The sequence below is a fragment of the Solanum stenotomum genome, chromosome 1 (assembly GCF_019186545.1).
Source record: "Solanum stenotomum isolate F172 chromosome 1, ASM1918654v1, whole genome shotgun sequence".
Taxonomy (NCBI): Eukaryota; Viridiplantae; Streptophyta; class Magnoliopsida; order Solanales; family Solanaceae; genus Solanum; species Solanum stenotomum.
In genome coordinates this window covers 12,978,534-12,997,353 of record NC_064282.1, presented here as the reverse complement: position 1 = coordinate 12,997,353, position 18,820 = coordinate 12,978,534, and the positions used below count along the sequence as shown (strand labels likewise).

Sequence of the window (18,820 nt, the reverse complement as noted above, 5' to 3'; positions counted from 1 at the left end):
GTAGGATAACCGCATGTTAGCGGATACTTCAAATACTTTAAAAATTTTCTTGAAGTGTAAATGAGAACCTCTTACCTATTTTCTCTAAATTTATAAAGGCTTATCTGTTAGAATTTTTTAAAATTAAGTTTTCTTAATTTCTCTAAAAAATTATGTGGCAACTCTTTCTAAGTATATTTTTCTCAAATTGATTTTAAAAAGTGATTTTCCTAAAGATGATAAAATTACGGCATTACAATGATCAGTGTGGATATTGTCATATTGTTACTTGTTTGTTAAGGTCAAAATGATTGAATTTTATCCGAACCTACAAGGATGAATGTGTTACACTTACACCCTTTGTAAAATGAAATTCTTTTTCCAATTTGATTCAGTTTACTAAAAAGTACACTAAAATTTTTGAACGGTCAAAAATGGATAGGTTGGGGTTTTGGGAGTGGGGGAGGGGTTCTAGTGTTTTAAAAAAGAAACTCAATTTTTTAAATTAAAAAACTGCTCCTACTTACTTCTTCATATAATATTATGCATCGTTACAAATAGAAGTGACCACATTAATATTAGCACGAGATTGTTCTGGCTTAAGAAATTACAAAATCTATTAACATGATGACTTTTTATGCCAAGCAAAAGTAATTCTTTCTTTGTCTACTTCTGAAATTTTTAACACAAATAATGTGGGATCTCTATGTTTGCTTCCGTATTTTTTAGCACAAATGATATGACTTTTTGCTTGCTTTTGACATTTTTAGCACAAATAACATATCTTCTCTTAGTCTGCTTTTAGAATTTCTTATCCGCATAATGTGTAGTCTATTTATCTGCTTTTGAATTCTTAATACAAATATTAAGGGGTCTCCGTTCTGCCTATGAAGTTTTTTAACATAAAAACGAGGGGTTCTATCCAAATTTTTTTAAAAAGATGACCTTTAGCTTCAAGCTAGAAGTTTGTATTTTTTCTCATTCAGTTGTTGTAAAATGAAATTATTAGATTTGTAAATAATTTTAGATATATAACTTGTAAAATTAATTGTATAAAATATATATTTTGATGTTTAAGCATTTGATATATTGCTAGTTTTCAGTACATGCACTGCACATATATGCATAATAATACAATACACATTCTATAACTAATATCAATATTATTAAATAAAGTACTTTTGAGTAAATAAGTTTACATATATGAAAAATAAAGTATAAGTTTTAGATAATGACCAATGTGGATTATTGTATAGTTATTTTTTTGTCGAGGCAAAAATGATTTAATTCCTCTAAAACTACAAGGATGAGTGCGTTGTACTTTAAAGATAGTACAACAAAATCCCCTAAATGCTAAAAGTGGATAGTTTGGATTTTTAGGGGGGTGATGGGGTTTTAAGTGTTTACGAAAAGTAATTCAATATATTTTTTGGTTAAACAACTACATCTATTTATTACTTTATCTAATATTATGTATCGTTACAAATAGAAATGGTCACATTAATACTCGCACTAGATTATTCTAGCTCAAAGAATTACAAAATCAAATTACATAATAACTTTTTAAAACTAATAAAAGTAATTCTTTCTATGTTTACTTTTGAAAAATTTAACACAAATAACGTGGTCTCTTTGCCTGCTTTCAGAGTTTTTAGCTCAAGTAATGTGAATTTTTTTTTTGCTTTTGAAGTGTTTAATACAAATAACATTGATTTTTTACTTGCTTTCAGAGCTTTTAACATAAATAATGTGGATTCTCTGTGTGCTTTCAAAATTTCTAACACTAATTACATAGGGTGGGATCTCTGTTTGCTTCTGAAATTTTTAACACAAATAATAATGGGTCTCTCTCTGCTCCTGATATTTTTAACACAAATAATGTGGTTATTTGCTTGCTTTTAGAGTTTTTAATAAAAATAATACGTAATTTTTTGTTTGCTTTTAGACTTTTAACAATGTAAACGCGGAATCTTTTTGTCTACTTTTGAAATTTTTAACCAAAAAATTGTTGGGTTGGTCCAATTCATAAAATGATGATCTTAATATAGATTCTGAAATTTTTTTTTTTTGAATAATAAATATCAAATCCAAAAATAGCTGCCTAAATATTTCATCAAAGTAAAAAATCAATGTGCGTGATTTTTGAAGTTTTTTACTTTTAGAAAATAAAATAAGCAACCACACTTGTTTTGCTCCTCTTTTTTAGTTTTTTATTTAAATAAACGATTAAAAATCCTCTTCTTCTTTTTTGTTGTGGTTGGCTATAGTGGGTGATAACTTTTTAATTAAAAATAAAATAAAAAATGAGTTCTTTAAATAAGGACACATCTTTTATTAAACAGGGAACTTTTGCAAATAGCCATTATAATAAGCTTAATTATGCTTCATAGCTATAGTTTATATATTTATGGCTTGTAGCTATAATTTAGGCTGCTTCGTTTGTATAATTCGCGAGTATATTTGTATAATTCAGTTATTTTTGTATAAACTCGAAATAACGAATTTATACAATTACAAACATCTGAAATGTAAACAATTATACAAATTATATTATACAAAAATTACATTATACAAAAGTTATACAAATGTGTGAATAATACAAAACTAAAAAGTTGAACCGCGTAATTATAGCTAAAAGTAGGTCACAAATTATAATTAAGACAAACTATAACTATGTTAAGTAATTAACTAGTATATATGCTTATACGCATAATTTTTCCTTAAAACATACGTATGCAAGGAATGTGCAAAAAGCTAGTACTATATAAAAGCAAACATATACTAGTATTATCTATAAAATCAGATGAAATAANTAATTCAGTTATTTTTGTATAAACTCGAAATAATGAATTTATATAATTACAAACATTTGAAGTGTAAACAATTATACAAATTATATTATACAAAAATTACATTATACAAAAGTTATATAAATGTGCGAGTTATACAAATGTGTGAATTATACAAAACTAAAAAGCTGAGCCGCGTAATTATAGCTAAAAGTAGGTCACAAATTATAATTAAGACAAACTATAACTATGTTAAGTAATTAACTAGTATATATTTGCTTATACGCATAATTTTTCCTTAAAACATACGTATGCAAGGAATGTGCAAAAAGCTAGTACTATATAAAAGCAAACATATACTAGTATTATCTATAAAATCAGATGAAATAAGAAGAAGATGAGGAAACTATCCATTATTGATATACTCAAGTATCTTGGGTCTTTGATCCAAGGAAAGAGGGAGATCATCATATCAATGATGTTTTACATTGTATTGGTGTAATATGAATGAAGTGGAGGTTTGCCTTCAGAGTCATGTGTGATAAAAAGATAATAATAAAAGGAATTTAAGAAGATAAGTTGTATAGAGTAACACTTAGACTGATTTTGTTGCATGATGCGACATGTTAGAATTTCATGTTTGAAAGATGTAAGTGGAGAAATGAAGATGTTCGAATGTGTGAGCATACTAAAAGCTATAAGTTCACTAGCACAAACTCAACAACCTCTTGTCACAGTTTTAAATTTTCACCATTTCATAAGGTTGTTCTTCAAACTTCCTTAAACTTATAAATGGAGTTTTTCAAATTTTTCAATATCCATGGAAGAGAGAGTGGTGGGTGGTACGAGAATTTTGAGGGTATAATGGTTATATTTCCAATCCAAATTGAAACAGGTGGTACGAGAATTTTCAGGGTGAGTGGGGTGGGTGGAGATGGGGTTGAAGAAGAAGAAGAGAGAGAGATTCAAAATTCTTTTTTTAATTTTAATTTTAATTTTTTAAAAAAATATGAATATTATATTTATTTGCTTATATCGTGTTTTGTCCAATTAAGCTATTTTAATGTCGAGTAAGTTCAATGATTTTACCTCACTTTATTTCAATGGTTATTATGTATTGCTTCATATTGTACGAGGTAGAGTTACTATGAAAATGTAGGGTGAAAGATGAAATATAATTATTAAATAATATATAAAGATAAAATGAGAAGAAAATATTAAGGTAACGAAGTGATTACACAAAATCGGCCGTTACATAAAATAAGTCTTTCCGTTGTTACCTAATAATGGATTCAAACAATATAATATAATAAAATTTAAGTAATAATCAAAATAAACATTGTATTTAAACTAACAATACAATACAACAGATAACATCCATTCAAATAAGGTGTAAATGTGGTTCGATAGTTGACGAGGGTAAAGACGTAATTTAATAACATTCCCACCATGTACTTCCGCCAAATTTTAAGTGCATGTATTTTTTTGGTATATAAAAGATCACAAACTGCTTGCAAAACCCTTGCTCTGTTTTTTCCCTCTCTTTTGGCAAAACCCTTCTTCCATTTTTTGGGTATAATTCTTCTCTCTGTCGTCAGTTATGGAAGACGAAAACCAGAGATTTTCGAGGCTGCTTACTGCTCATCTTGATAAAGGTTTTGATTCTTCCACTTCTTTTTCAAATACTGCAACTATGTTATTTTAACATGAATCTTGAAATTTTTTTGAACAGTTAAACAACAGGTTAAGAAGTTAATGGAGGCTGCTTGTGCAGGGGATATTAAGCTTTTCAGGAGTAAGTTTTCAATTTCAAGAATTGAAAACACTATTTTCCTTCTTTATTATGGGGTCTCAGTTGACGATTGTGAAACAGAATTGGCAAAGGGACTGGATCGTGGGAAAGGGTTGGCCGCTACGGTGGCGTCTGTGAAGGATGGTAAAGAACGAGGGGCATTGAGCTTTGCCGCTACGGAAGGACAACTTAAGATGTGCAAGTACTTGGTGGAGGAGTTGAAGATTGATGTCAATGATAGAGATAAAGAAGGTATTCTCTACTATTGAGTTCTCGTTTAGAATTAATTTGGCTCTAGGGCTTTTGTAATTGAAACTTGAGGGGTTTGAAATTTTTGTAATATAGTGGTAGAATATTCTAGACATAAAATTTAGGTTTTGGTACTTGGTACTTCACGGTAATGAAATTGAGAAAGCTATAGAATAATTAAGCTGTAAGAAACTAAACTCCCTAACTAAGTTCCATTCCACCTCAACAGACATAATGTACGCCTCCGCAAGCTGTAAGTAGCACGTGCTTATGCACATTTCCAATTCCAGAACACATCAAGTACTATCCCAGAAATTTACCCAGCATTGACATTGTTAACTATGTATTTTTTTAGGCACTATTTGGTTATAAGCTTAAAAGTATTCATCATTTTTGGATCTACTTGGCATCAATACATTTTGGTGGATTTGCAACATTTGAATGAAGTGTTTCCTTGTTCATCCAAATATTTGACAATGTTCTGGTGCCTAAGTGCCGACAATTCAAATATTTTAAGTTTAGTTTTTCAATCTTTCAAGAGAATGATATGATAGACGAAAATGTAGTACATTGAATTAAAATGGATATGAAGGTACCTTACTAGTAACAAACGTTACCTTCTCAAAAACAAACAAACAAAAAAAGATACCTAACTAGTAACATATGTTACCTTTTAAAAAAAAAATATCAAAAAAAAAAGATACCGAACTAGTAACAATTGGAAGGCAAGTTCTAGAGGATAGTTGTGAGACCAACAATATTGTATGGGAATGAATATTGAACTTCTGATGCACTCAACTTGTCAACAAAATGAGTATCTTAAAACTGCCAATGTTAAATCAATGTGTAGTCATACAAGATTATATAAAATTAGAAATAATCACATTATGCAAGTAGTACACCTCAATTATATCAATTTGATTGTGTCCTATGCAGGCCTCCAAGTCCAACTATGTAGGTGGACTTCATTACGATAATTGAAGGTGCTAAAAAGGGATAGGGTAAAACTAAAATAACAAGAGTGGGAAGTTATCTCAAAAGATTTAAAATCTCTAAGAATCAGCGCGGACTTGGCTAGAATACAAAACAATAGATGAAAATGATACATATAGGTGATTAGTTTGTTGTGATCAAGGCTTAGTTGTATATTTACATTAAATCTTGGTAGGTCAAGCATATGAATTTAGGGGACCTCAAGTTGTTGAAAACCCTTAACTTGCTTTGAAAGAGAATTAATTCGCCAATATAGGAATGGTAAACTCAAATACAGCGGAATATATGGAGGATTTATATTTACTGATTCCAACTTGTTTGAGATTTGAGGCTCTTGTTGATTGATTGATTGATATGTGCTGAAAGTGATATTGCTTTTAATATATATTATTTCTTCATAGGTCAGACTCCTGTTCTTTGTGCTGCTAGGGAAGGACACACTGCTACTGTCCAGTACCTCATAGAAAAGGGTGCAGATCCTGCAACACCCAGCACCTCAGGGGCAGCTTTGCATAATGCTGCAGGAAATGGTAGGTTTTTCCTCTTCGTTAGTAGAAGTGGTTGAAGCTTCTATATGTGTCAGGGAAAGAGTCCTGGGTTCATATGCATTTAATTGCTGTACCTTGTAGCTCTTGTACATTGAACTTTTCTATTTAGGGAGTTCCACATTTTCTGATAAAATGTTAGACAAAAAAGTCAATAAATTTTTAAAATTTTTGATCGTTTGATATTAGTTGATGGGATTTCGATCGACATAAGTTGTTTTGGACTTAGGACTATGAAAAGATAAAATTGTGTTGAGAAATGTCATATTATAGAATATGAAATTTTATTTTATTTTTGAAACTGGTAACTTTGTATATTCCTCAAAAGACAATACTAAATTGTGCTGGCCAATATTTACAACATGTACTTCAAATCCTCCTATCTTTTACTAAATTGAGTCTAGTACATCGATTATGGAGATAGTATCATTTGAGTATAACTTATTATACAAAAAACATAGTAGCATATGACAATTTAGTTTGCATTCTTGCATACTATTCTCTATACTATCAAAAACTCTCTTCCATATTGCCCACCATATACTAGTTGGGACAATTCTCTGAATTTTTGCATACTATTCTCTATACTACCAAAAGCTCTAGAGTTCTATTCCTTCCATATTGCCCACCATATGCTAGCTGGGACAATTCTCCATTTATCTTTGTTCTTGGATTTCTTTCCTGGTTCCTCCCAACTCTGGATTGCTTCTGTGGTCTTGGCAGGCATGGCCCATGACATATCCTTAAGATTCAGGAATAATCTCCATAATTGGCACTGATTTAGCAGTGTAGAGAGAGATGGTTAACTGTCTCATCAGTTTCCCCACAAAAGAAACATCTAGAACGTAATGGTATTCCCCTGCTCTTTAAGTTGTCTTCAGTTAGTACAGCTTCTTTGGCTAACAACCAGACAAAAAACATGTCACTTTGTGTGGGATTTTTGACTTCCAGATTCCTCTCCATGGCTAGTGACTTTGAAGCTGATTGGTGTGGTTCAGCCAGTTGTATGCACAACACCTTAAAACTGCTCCTCCGATTGCCTTTTCGCCACAAAATGTCTTGACCCCTTTCCAGTCCATTAAATTGCCCAATGGTGTTGAAAAAATCTGCTACCCTTTAAATCTCCTAATCATTTGATTGTCTTCTAAAGATAAAGTTCCACTCTTGAGGAGTCCAGTGATCTACTATGGTCTTCTGTTGGTTTGATACCAGAGAATATTGATCAGGACACAAGACCTCTTGCCTACCTGCCTCATGCCAAACATCCTTCCAAAATTCTGTTTTCTCCCCATTCCCCACTTTGATCTTTGTGTTAGCCTTAACACTCGGACTATAGAGATCTAATGGATCTCCATACACTGACCCCATATGGTGTAGTCACCTCTTTGGTCATTCAGTTGTCTTCCTCTGTATATTTTGCCTTAATGACTTTCTTCCAGTAGGACTGTTCTTCATTATTGAACTTCCACAACCATTTCATCTTAAGGGCTTTGCTCTGATTCATCAAGTTCCTTATTTCCAGACCTCCATGCTTCTTTCCCACCATCATAACATCCCATTTAACAAGTTGTAGCCTTTTCTCTCACTGTTTCCTTGCCAGAGAAATTTTCTTCTTATTTTATCCAACCTAGTGATTACACTTTTGGGAACTGAGAATTTTGACATCATATAGGTTGGTAGTTAATCAATAATAGAATTAATCAAGGTCAACCTGCCATCCCTAGAGAGAAATTGTGATTTCCATCTTGCTAACTTCATTGCACATCTCTCAACCACATTGTTCCAAAATTTATATGACTGAGATTTGGCCCACAAAGGCATCCCAAGATATGATGTAGGCAGTGCTCCAATCTCCCCTCCCAGAACAACATTTAAGGCTTCCATGTTGTGTACTTCATTAATTGGATAGAGGTGGCTTTTCCTCTAATTAATTTGTAGACCAGAGAACCCTTCAAACAACACTAGGATCATTCTCAGTCCTTCATCATCATCACATAATATCAAGCTATCACCAGCATATTGTAGATGGGTAAGTTCACACTATAAACTTCAAGTCTGCTGACCTCAAAACCTCTGAGCCATCACTTCACTTTAGTTGATTTGATCATATTGTTCATCCCTTCCATAGCAAGTAGGAAAAAGGAAAGGAGACAAAGGGTCTCCCTGCCTCAGTCCCCTCTCCACACTAAAGAAACCAACAGGGTGTCCATTTATAAGTACTGAGAATCTCACAGTGGTGATACAATGTCTGATAGAATATGCAGATTTCCTTTTCATCTAAGTTGACATTATTATTGAATGACCTAAAAATAGTAGAGTGACCCATCTACTTAACCCCGGGTTGGCAGGCTTACTTGACATCTTTTGCTTAATCTAGTGGATTAGTCGGAAGTGTCGCACATGCTGGTCGATAACATTGTTGCCACATAATCTGAATCAGGGATCTAATCATATTGTGAAAGATATCAGTAGTTGAGATTCAGCTTTTAATTCTCTATTGGTAAAACAATGAGAGAAATCAATCAGCATGTCATGCCTAATTGTTATATTGTTATTTATAGTGGTGTCCTGCATACTGTTATGTATGTAGCTACATGCATTCTTCAATTTATTATACTTCTTTACATAGAATGACATTTTATTTTTCATTGTCTTTGTTTGCAGGACATATTGAATTGGTTAAATTGTTACTGTCGAAGGGTGTAGACGTTGATTTGCAAAGTGATGCTGGAACACCACTTATGTGGGCTGCAGGTCTCGGCCAAGAAGATGCTGTTAAGGTTTTGCTTGAACACCATGCTAATGTGAGTGCTTTGTTACCTGTTTAAACCCCCCCTTTTCTTAAATCAAAATTACCATTGTTTTAACATTTCTCACTAGACAAAGTGGAAAACAGTTGTATGGTTCAAGTGTTAGCTTTCTAATGACTTGAAGCTTCCTAGTGGGTTTTAATCAGTTCATCATTGTTTTGTAACAGGGAGAGAGGTTATTTTCAAACATCACCACCACCCTTATCCAAACAAATTTCACTCCCCCCCCTCCCTCCCTTCAAAAGGCAAAAAGAGTCGGGCCACATGTGAGGAGGCGTGTTGATAAATAATAAAAGTATCCCCTCTCTAACAACTTAAGCTTTTGCCTTCTAGATGAAGTGGTTCCACAACCAAACAAGTCCTTACACACTTCTCTTGCACTGATCTATTCAAAAGGTGACCAATTAATAGATGTTGAGTTCTTTCTTTCTTCTCTTGTTTTATGTACTTTCTTCCCTTTGCTAAACAGTGTAGAGTTTCCACTCCTAACTTGCCTAGGCTTCTTTTCTTCATGCTTTTCAGTTTCACTTAGTTGTTTGTTAGTGTTGGTGTTGCGAAAAAGAAGTTTTAGTAAAATAGTTAGCTTAGATATAGTATATAAATTAGCTTTTGTTTGGTGATTCAACTTAAGATAAATTTCTCTTTCACAAATTTTTCTTTCACATACAGAACCTGATTTGCATTTCTTACTCGTTAGAGAGAGTGACATAGAAATTTCTATATAAAAGGTATTCAATTTTCTTCAATTTCACCTTAGCTTTTGTATAGATTACCGAAATCATTAAAACTGTCCAGTCTTTCCCCATCGATTTTGGTCAAAGTACCCAAAATCGGTTGACCAAATCGGACACGGATCCCACACCCACACCCATGTCGTGTCGACACGGGTGCGGCACCAAAAGCGAAGAGTCCGAGCTACTTAGATTTCATTTGATGCATTCTTCTCTACTGTTGAGGATGGGTTTGCGGAAGGGGGGTGGGTGGGGGTGAAGATACTCTTTTAGAAAGTGTTATTTCTATTTGTTCGTATGGTCTAAAGAAAGTTACTTTTTGCAGTTTGATGCTCAAACAGGAGATGATAATATGTGTCCTCTGGGATCAGCTGTGGCAGCCAATTCATTGCCTTGCGTGGAGCTGTTAGTAAAGGTCAATAAAATTCTATTTTCTCCTTAAAACTGTATATATTTGTTAGATCGTTCTAGTCTATCTATATGTTCTTTAAATTGCTGAATCCAATTGAGCATTTCCAAGAAGTTGTGTTGCAGAAAACATGTGGTGCTGTTGTTTGATGCGTTATCATTCTGCACTTTGCTATGTGTTGGAACCATGCAAAATTTGTGCTAGTTCAAATCACAAGAAACTGCTTTGATCATACGGGAGCCATGTGAAACTTGATTCTAATACACCTTTCCTGAAACTCTCAATTTTATTTGTTTTTGGTAATAAAACAAAATTTTATTAAACAAGAGTGAGTTATGTACAAGTATCAAAAAAAGCTGAAATGCACAACCCCATTACAACATATTAACTACCAGCTATCAGACTACAAAACTTGCTACTATTGACTAGCACAATTCAGCTAAATGAATGTTTAATGTGCTTATTTATTTTTGCTTAAAAAATGTGCTTACTCAAATATCATCGGGACTAAAATCAGACTTTAAGAAGTGACTAAAAGTGATGTGATATTAGCCCAAAAGAAATGTTCCGTGAAATGAGAAGTGAATGGAATTCAAAGTATGTAGGGTTATACTTGCAAAGAGAGGAGTCTGTGGAGTCTCGCCTGTTGGTTACCTATTGTTTGGCACACTAGGAAACATATCCAGAAGTCCATTTCCCTTGTGCTGCTGCTTGTTGTAGTTGTCATTCCCTTGTTAAATGGCTTGTTAATATGTGATCATGTTGTTCCCATGAATGTATGTTTATCAGCTCTTCTTTGATCTTCCTTTTTCATTCTATAATTCATTCCATCTGAAGTTATGTGTTCTACTTTTAAACTCTATTGTAAATACAGAGTACACCTTGCACAGTAGCACGTTTGGTTCTTATGTATCCTTCTTTGAGCATGGTTTGTCGAAATGAAGACTTAATCCAAGATGGTCTATTAAGTAAGGCATCCTTTACCTGCTGGAGAAAACATTGCTTACATATTCAAAGATGGTTTATTGGTAGAAAAATAAAATTATATCTACTGAAGCAATTTTTACATATGCCACACCAAATTCGAAGTGTTGTTGTTTGCGGGAACACAAACACCTATTTCACTTATAAGAATCGTCTTTTTCAATTTTTCCATTTTGCTTTGTATTTTGCAATGTTGCTTGGTTAAGCGTGGCATCTGTCTACTTAAGGCTCAACTTCTTTTGTATTACCAGGCAGGGGCTAATGTCAATGTTAAGACTGGTGAAGCAACAAGGTATGGTGAAACAACTCCTTTGCTCATTGCTGCTCATAATGGTAATGCAGAAATTGTTAACTGCTTACTACAAGCTGGAGCTGATCCTAATGCTGCTGATGAGGTAATTGAGAAGAAAATCTAACAAAATATAAATTCTTTGTTGTTTCAATATATTTTGGAAGAAATTTCCAAGGGATCCTTTTTCTTTTTATTGTTGGAAGATGATTCCAAGCAGTTTTAAGTTTTATTTTCGTGTGTTTTGTTTATCTGCAAGCACATGTGAATCGTATTCCTTACTGTCACTTTCTAGTCTACTTCCCACTTTTCAGATTTGACATGCATAATTCGGTTTGGGAATATGTTCTTAAACCTGAACCTAGAGTGAGAACTAATAATCAAAGGGGTCGTTTGGTGTGATGGACAAGGAAAAATAATCCCGGGATAAGTTTTTAGTACCCCTTAATTCTTTGTTTGGTTATGAAGTGTGGGATAACTTAACCCTTCGGGGTGGCCCAGTGGTTTGAGCTTGGGACTTCCATGTTGGAGGTCTCAAGTTCAAAACCCCTTGCCAGCGAAAGCAAGGAGTTTGCTTTCTGGGTCGAGCTCATCGCATCAGGCTTGCCTAGTGCGGGTTACCTCTCCTTTGTGGTTTGCGAGCTATTGCATAGGAGCGGAGGTTTTACCCTGTGCGCACCCAAAGGGTAGCGGCAGCGGGTTTCCCTTGTCATCAAAAGAAAAAAAAGAAGTGTGGGATAACTTATCCCAGGATTAATAATTATGACTGGGATAAGTTATCCCTACTTGTGGGTGGAATACTAATCCTGGGATAATTTATCCGGGGTAAAAATGTAAAATAACAAAAACTCCCCCATATACACCCTCATTTATACATCACTTTTACATACATGTATATTCAAATAATTTTTAATACCATTAATAATAACATTCACAACCTTCACTACTTGTTATTTTTATGATTATATATTTTTTCATTAAAAAATTACACTATATAAATATAATTTGTATTTTATGAATATATTAGAAGTTAATTTATTTGACTAATTCTTATGTTTATTTACATTTTGATTTCTCTTAAAAAGTTCACTCCACTATTGAATTGCATATTTTTAATTAAATAATCTTTTAACCACTTGAAAATTTGTATTTTATATATCAATTAAAATGAAGATAATGGTTATTTTACTATGTATGAGTGATATGTGCTTAAATGAAGTGACATCAACAATTAAATCTTTTTAACTTTAACAAACTTAAGATAAAAGTTTTATTTTTAAGCTAAATAAGATGGATGCTTTATGTTTAAAAACACATGGCATAATTATGAGAATGCGCACACAGAAAATATTTAAGATAAATAAGATGAATTTTTTTTGTTTAAGAGTGAATAATTAAAGCTTGCAAAGAAAGTATAAAAAACTAAATAAAATGGAGGGTATTTTTGTAACAAATAGGTTATTCTTAGAAATTATGCCATGTATATAATTTGAATATGACAAACCAAACAACCAATAAAAAATAATCTCAGCATAACTATACCCATTATAACTTATCCCATCATAACTAATCACAACATAATTATATTGAGAAAAATATTTGACTTCAATACTAGCACATTCTCTAATGTAGTGTCTTTTGATAGAATATGGATCAAATTTAGGTATGTAAATCAACTAACAGATGCTAATACAAATTTCAGTAATGAGAAGATGTCTCACCCACAACTTATGATCGTTCATCGTATAGTATAACAGGAGATTGGAGCTCATTTTGAAGGTATGCATGAGAGATCTGGCACAAAGAAGAAATATTTGGTTGAAAAGGGGAGTGTCAATCAGAAAACAAATAAAACCAAGATTAGGGTCTACGTATTTTACAAATTGTGGTTTCTTAACTACCTTCTATAAGAAATTGTAAACCTGACCATTTTTGTTAGAATATGAATAGGAACATGAATAGTATATAGAATCCGACTTTGATAAAATTGTAATATAGTATCTATTAATAGGAATCTCAGTGTAATGATATAGAGATGCAATTCAATAATATTTTTCTCCTATATTTCTTACATGTTATCAGAGCTTCTACGATATTGTTAGAGAATAAAAAAGCTTCTGTTGCCGGTGGATAGCTATAACCTATACATGTTTCCCGTCTAGCCAATGATTATGTTAGCAAAAGTTGGGGCAATACTATATGCATGACGAAAAATCATGTTTAGAAGGACTAACTTGAGAAGCATTCGGGACAAAGAAAGTAGTCACCGTGCTTCTTCTCAGTGACTTCTTAGATTTGATTTGTGTAGCACCGTGCATCTCTTTGATGACTACTTTCTCATATCCGATTTGCGTAGCACTGTGCATCTTTTTAGTGACTACTTTCTCATATCTAAATTGCATAGCATCGTGCATCTTTCCGCTAACTAATATCTCATAACTGATTCGCGTAGCGTCGTGCATCTTTCTAAACTACTTTCTCATATCTGAGTTGTGTAGCACCGTGCGTCTTTGACTCTTTATGGTGACTCATCAAATCTAATTTGCATAGTTCTGTGTCTTTTTGGTGACTCCGCAGATGGTAGTTTCACTTTTCATTAGTGTTGTGCGGAAACCAACACTAAGAGGTACAATGTCTCCCTGCAACCACACCATAACCAGCGTGCATGCCTGATCCGGCCAGTTTTTTGGCGGCTTTCTTGTTCAAGGGTCTACTCCTTTCTTGATTTCAAAACGATTTGTATATTTTATACCAGATTTCGAGCACTTTCCGGCAATCGTTGCACTGTTTTCGGCAGATCTGAGTTTTCCAACAGTGTCCTCTTTGTTTCAGATTCATTTTATAAATTACTTTGACAGACAACAACAAAATTTTCTCCTCAATGGTAATCTTGTAATGTATTTCAGTTTCGTGACTGAAATATTTGAAAAGGAAAGATGAATAACAAGAAAAATAGTGATACTTCCTCTCCCGGGAGATCTGAGTTTTCCAGTAGTGTTCTTCTCTTTCAGATTCATTTTTGCCAAAGGGTTTACTAAGATATTTGGGCTGAATTAAAGTGATACTTTTCTCTCTCGTGGTTGAAATAACATTTCAGACAGGTTTAGAGGTAAACTGAGACCTGTTTCTTTGGGGTTGTGACAGATCCAGCTGGTCCGATCTGGGGTTCAGATAATTTAGCTGAAGAAAGTGCAGATAGTGCTTTGCTTTGCTGCATTTTTTAATATGTCTGTGAAGCTTTCTTATAGATTACTGTTTGCTGAAGTCTTATGCTCAATTGTCTCATGCCTTCTGCATTCCAGTGAGAACCAACATCTATAGATGTAAGAGCTGGTGTATAATGTGTGATACCTCTACAGATATGACTTGATGGGACCTGGGAGTCTTCTTTTTGTCCTGGTCTACTGTATCTTTAATATAGTAATATCTGATTCATTCTGATCTAAATAAGCGACCCAGTGTCTGTACTTAACATACATTTGTATGGGTTCCCTGGTATTCAGAACTTCAATTATGAACTTTGTTAATTTCTGAGCAAAGTCGCTGGAAATAAAAAATCAATTAGCAATTTCTGAGGACTGGTAATTCATACCGAAATTTAACTTTTGCTATCTCTACAGGATGGTAATAAGCCAATACATGTTGCGGCTACAAGAGGCAATCGGGCAGCTGTTGAAGCTTTATTGGCCGTCACACCACAGATTCAGAGTGTTCCTGAATGGAGTGTGGATGGAGTCATTGAGTTTATGCAATCTGATTATAGGAGAAAACAGGTACTTAATTTGTCTTTCTGTAAGATAAATCGCTGCTGGTTTTGATCTGCTGCCTGAACTCAGAGTTGGTTTTAAATATTGGTTCTGGCTAGGTCAGCGACTATTTCCATTCCTTCTCTCCTGCAAACTTCTGCATCCTTTTCATTATCTAAACTGTGATAATAGCAGGAAAGTACAGAAGCTGGGGAGGAAGCAAACTATGGCGCTAATCTAAGATGTCTACTTACGAGGCTGGAGGATGAATTCAAGGGCTTGAAGCAAGAACGTATTATTCCAAAGAAAGATTTGCCTGAGGTCTGTTATTGGTGATCACTGTTTTCAATTTGTTATCAATTTGTACGTGAAAAGTATTAACCGTCTCCTTCTGTTGTATTTTTTCAAAATTGCCTTTTTGTATAATGTCAAGAAAGTGGAATATCATCACAGGTTTTGCTAGTTTTATCCTGGTGATAGTAATCATCTAACAGAAATGAATAAGCTTCTATAGTAAGGATAGTGCTGGCAATTTCAGCCCATATTAATGAGATCAATTCATTTTACCCAGATTTATACTTTAATTGGGTAAATATGGGTTTTAGCCTATTTTTAAAATCCATAAAAATATGGACAAAATGGGTATCCATATAGATCCAATAACACAATAACAGATCCCTCGGCCTGCAGAGAAAAGGACCAGGCCAAAGACCAGTACCTCTCCCAAAAGTTACCATTTCTCCAGAGGCACAGTTGCTGCTGCTTGAGTGAATAAAGGCAAAAAATATAATACTAGAAGCCTCATTACAAATAATGAGATGAAGAAGCAGAAAAATCTTTTTTTTTTTTCCTTCCCTTTTTTTAAAATCTTAAATACTTAAGTAAAATGATATGTAAATTATGATATGGAAGGGGAGGCTGTGTTGTTGTTGTTGGTTATCGTGCATGTATTTACTAAACATTTGTTTGGTTACTATGCAAAATCACTCCTTTATATGTAGGAATACTAAATAGTTTGGCTTTAATATGAACTTGATAGGCATTATTTTTTTTTTGGAAATGAAAAAGGAATTTGATTGAACTGCAGGTATCCAATAACAACAACAGCATGATTTCATTCTCTAATTTGACAGCTAACAATTAGCTAAATTTAAAGCTTGGTGGAAACCAACATATATGGAATAGTTTTGGATCTTTGTAGTCTCCATAAGAAAGAAAGAAGTTTAGAATAGCAGAGACGGATTCAAAATTTTAATTGGATGAGTTCTACATTCTGTTTTTTTCTTTTAACATATAAGTTCAAAACTTAATATGTATAGATTTGTGAAGAATGGCAGTGAGTCTGGTTTGCTGAAAGAGTATCTCCATTGTTAAAACTTGTAAGACAGAGCATAGTGTTTTTCATTTGTATGCTTTCTTTTCTCTTTTTTTAATTCCTTATTGGGTTTTGGTGTGTGTGGGGTGTGGAAGGGGGTGGGGTGGGGATCTTGGATTTCTTTTCTTTTCTTTTTTAACCTCTTTTATATTATTTCTTGCTCTTTGAGGTTGAAAAAATCTGCAAGATTCTTTAAGGTGTGAATTTTTGTATTTTTACATTGTGCCGATGAAATTTATACATTGGCTTTAGGATATTAAAGTGGGTTAAAACCCTTTTATTCAAGCCATATTTTACCCATATTTAATGGAAGGATTGCAATCCAATCCATTTTTGCTCAAATCCATATCCAATTTGCCACCTCTAAGTTAAGGGTAGTTATGGCACTAAAGTAAACCATTTCTGAAAATGGAACAAAGTGAGTATATATTTTACTTGTGTGTATATTATCTTTTGTTCTTGCATTTTTTCTGGTTAAGCACTCTTGACGACAGATTGGAAATCTCTCCTTGTGAATATGATAATACATATGTGAAACATGTAAACAACAAAATTGAATTTGCATGTGCAAGTATATGTAGTAAATAACATAATAAACACTGCATCTTGGGGCATGAAATTAATGTCTTCAAGAAGTCCAATGAACAATGTTGTCGGAACAGTTCCACGTTTGATTACAGTACTGACCCAGTGATCCTAGGGCATCAAAATGCATAAAGTTTTTCTTATAGTCGTGAAATTATACCAGCGATGTGGTTCTAGACTCCTGTTTCAGCTGCCTTCAAATTGCACACAGTATCAATATCTTTTTATACTCTTTGTTATTACTTGTATGCATCTCTTTCATTTGAAGTACCTCAGAACCTTGTGTTGGAGAAAACAGTTTACAGGTTAGTGCTAAACATCTTGCATTGGCATAATTGATTGATTTGTAGGTGACTCCTGAAGCAAAGAAGAAAGCTGCAGACGCAAAGGCGAAGGGAGACGAGGCATTTAAGAGGAATGATTTTCCTAGGGCTATAAATGCTTATGCACAGGTACCTATTAAGCTTATTGGATTTCTCCTGAATGTTTCCCCAGTAATTATCCTCTTCTTGGTGCAAGTAAATGTATTTGTTGAGAATATAACTAAATATTAAAAGTGTGCTCTAGCTAATAGCTTAAGCTTTTATATAAGATGGTCATACACTTCAACATGGTATCAGAACATACAAAGGTCCTGAGATTGAATCTCACCACCACCCAAATCAAAAAAGAATTTCCACATGATTGCCCATGAAAAAAATCAGGCCCGCACGTGAGGGGGCGTGTTGAGAACAAAGTGTGCTCTCTCTTATAACTTAAGCTTTTAGATGAGATGGTCACGGCTCACTTGTGTTTGCTCATACTCTGCAGGCAATCAATTTTGATCCAACTGATGGCACTCTGTTTTCGAATAGAAGTCTTTGTTGGCTCCGCCTGGGGCAAGGTGAATCTGCCTTGGTTGATGCTAAGGCTTGCAGAGAACTTAGACCAGATTGGGCAAAAGGTTGTTATCGGCATGGTGCAGCTCTACGTCTATTGCAGGCATGCCCTTCTCTCCCTGGAGTCAAATTTTGCAAACTTGTATGTATACCTATATTTTCTGATATTCTAATATTTCATTTTCAGAGGTTTAAAGACGCAGCCAATGCTTTTTATGAGGGCATACAGATCGACCCTGAAAATAAGGAGCTCGTAACTGCTTTCAGGTATGCATGTTGAGACTTGAAGCTCTTCTGTTTCTGTATCCAAGTTTTTCTCATTGTTGTGAGGTACTAATATGATTGCAGGGAAGCTATTGAGGCTAGTAGAGAATTTCATGGCACGGAACAAGAATAAGTTAGAAAGCACATTCAATTCTGTAGGAAGAACATTTTGATGTTTTGCCCTCTAGTGATTTGTTCTGTTGCATCTTCAGCAATTTATACTCACTGTTTTTGTTAATCTCAACTTTTCCCTTCTGCGTTATTTTTCAAAATTTATTTCATTCTGTTTTGTTTTTTCATGCTTGGGGTTATGCATTTTCTTAATTGTATTTATGAAAGTAAAAAAAAAAGGAGAAATCATATATAGATATATAATGAAAGGATGAGCGAATAAATAAACAA

The 18,820-nt window shown here is 33.7% G+C and overlaps 1 protein-coding gene across 2 annotated transcripts; it reads left to right on the top strand.

Moving 5' to 3' along the window:
- The first annotated feature begins 4,288 nt into the window (after positions 1-4,288).
- LOC125860992 (uncharacterized) lies at positions 4,289-18,680 on the top strand. Of its 2 annotated transcripts, none has more exons than XM_049541066.1 (13): positions 4,289-4,423; positions 4,501-4,563; positions 4,642-4,812; positions 6,204-6,332; positions 9,012-9,151; positions 10,214-10,303; positions 11,533-11,676; positions 15,191-15,343; positions 15,512-15,637; positions 17,627-17,728; positions 18,087-18,257; positions 18,342-18,421; positions 18,503-18,680. In XM_049541066.1, the coding sequence occupies exons 1-13, from the start codon at positions 4,369-4,371 to the stop codon at positions 18,549-18,551; spliced, it is 1,473 nt and encodes a 490-aa protein (XP_049397023.1). In that variant the 5' UTR covers positions 4,289-4,368; the 3' UTR covers positions 18,552-18,680. The 2 variants fall into 2 exon arrangements, with proteins under 2 accessions (XP_049397023.1, XP_049397014.1); XM_049541057.1 differs by having other exon boundaries at positions 15,509-15,637.
- The last annotated feature ends 140 nt before the right edge of the window (positions 18,681-18,820 follow it).

Bases quoted from the DNA above. Each gene is read 5' to 3' on its own strand.
- LOC125860992 (XM_049541057.1), top strand. From the start codon at position 4,369: ATGGAAGACGAAAACCAGAGATTTTCGAGGCTGCTTACTGCTCATCTT. The intron at 4,424-4,500 runs GTTTTGATTCTT...TTTTTTGAACAG, and splicing joins TACTGCTCATCTTGATAAAG to TTAAACAACAGGTTAAGAAG. The intron at 6,333-9,011 runs GTAGGTTTTTCC...CTTTGTTTGCAG, and splicing joins GCATAATGCTGCAGGAAATG to GACATATTGAATTGGTTAAA.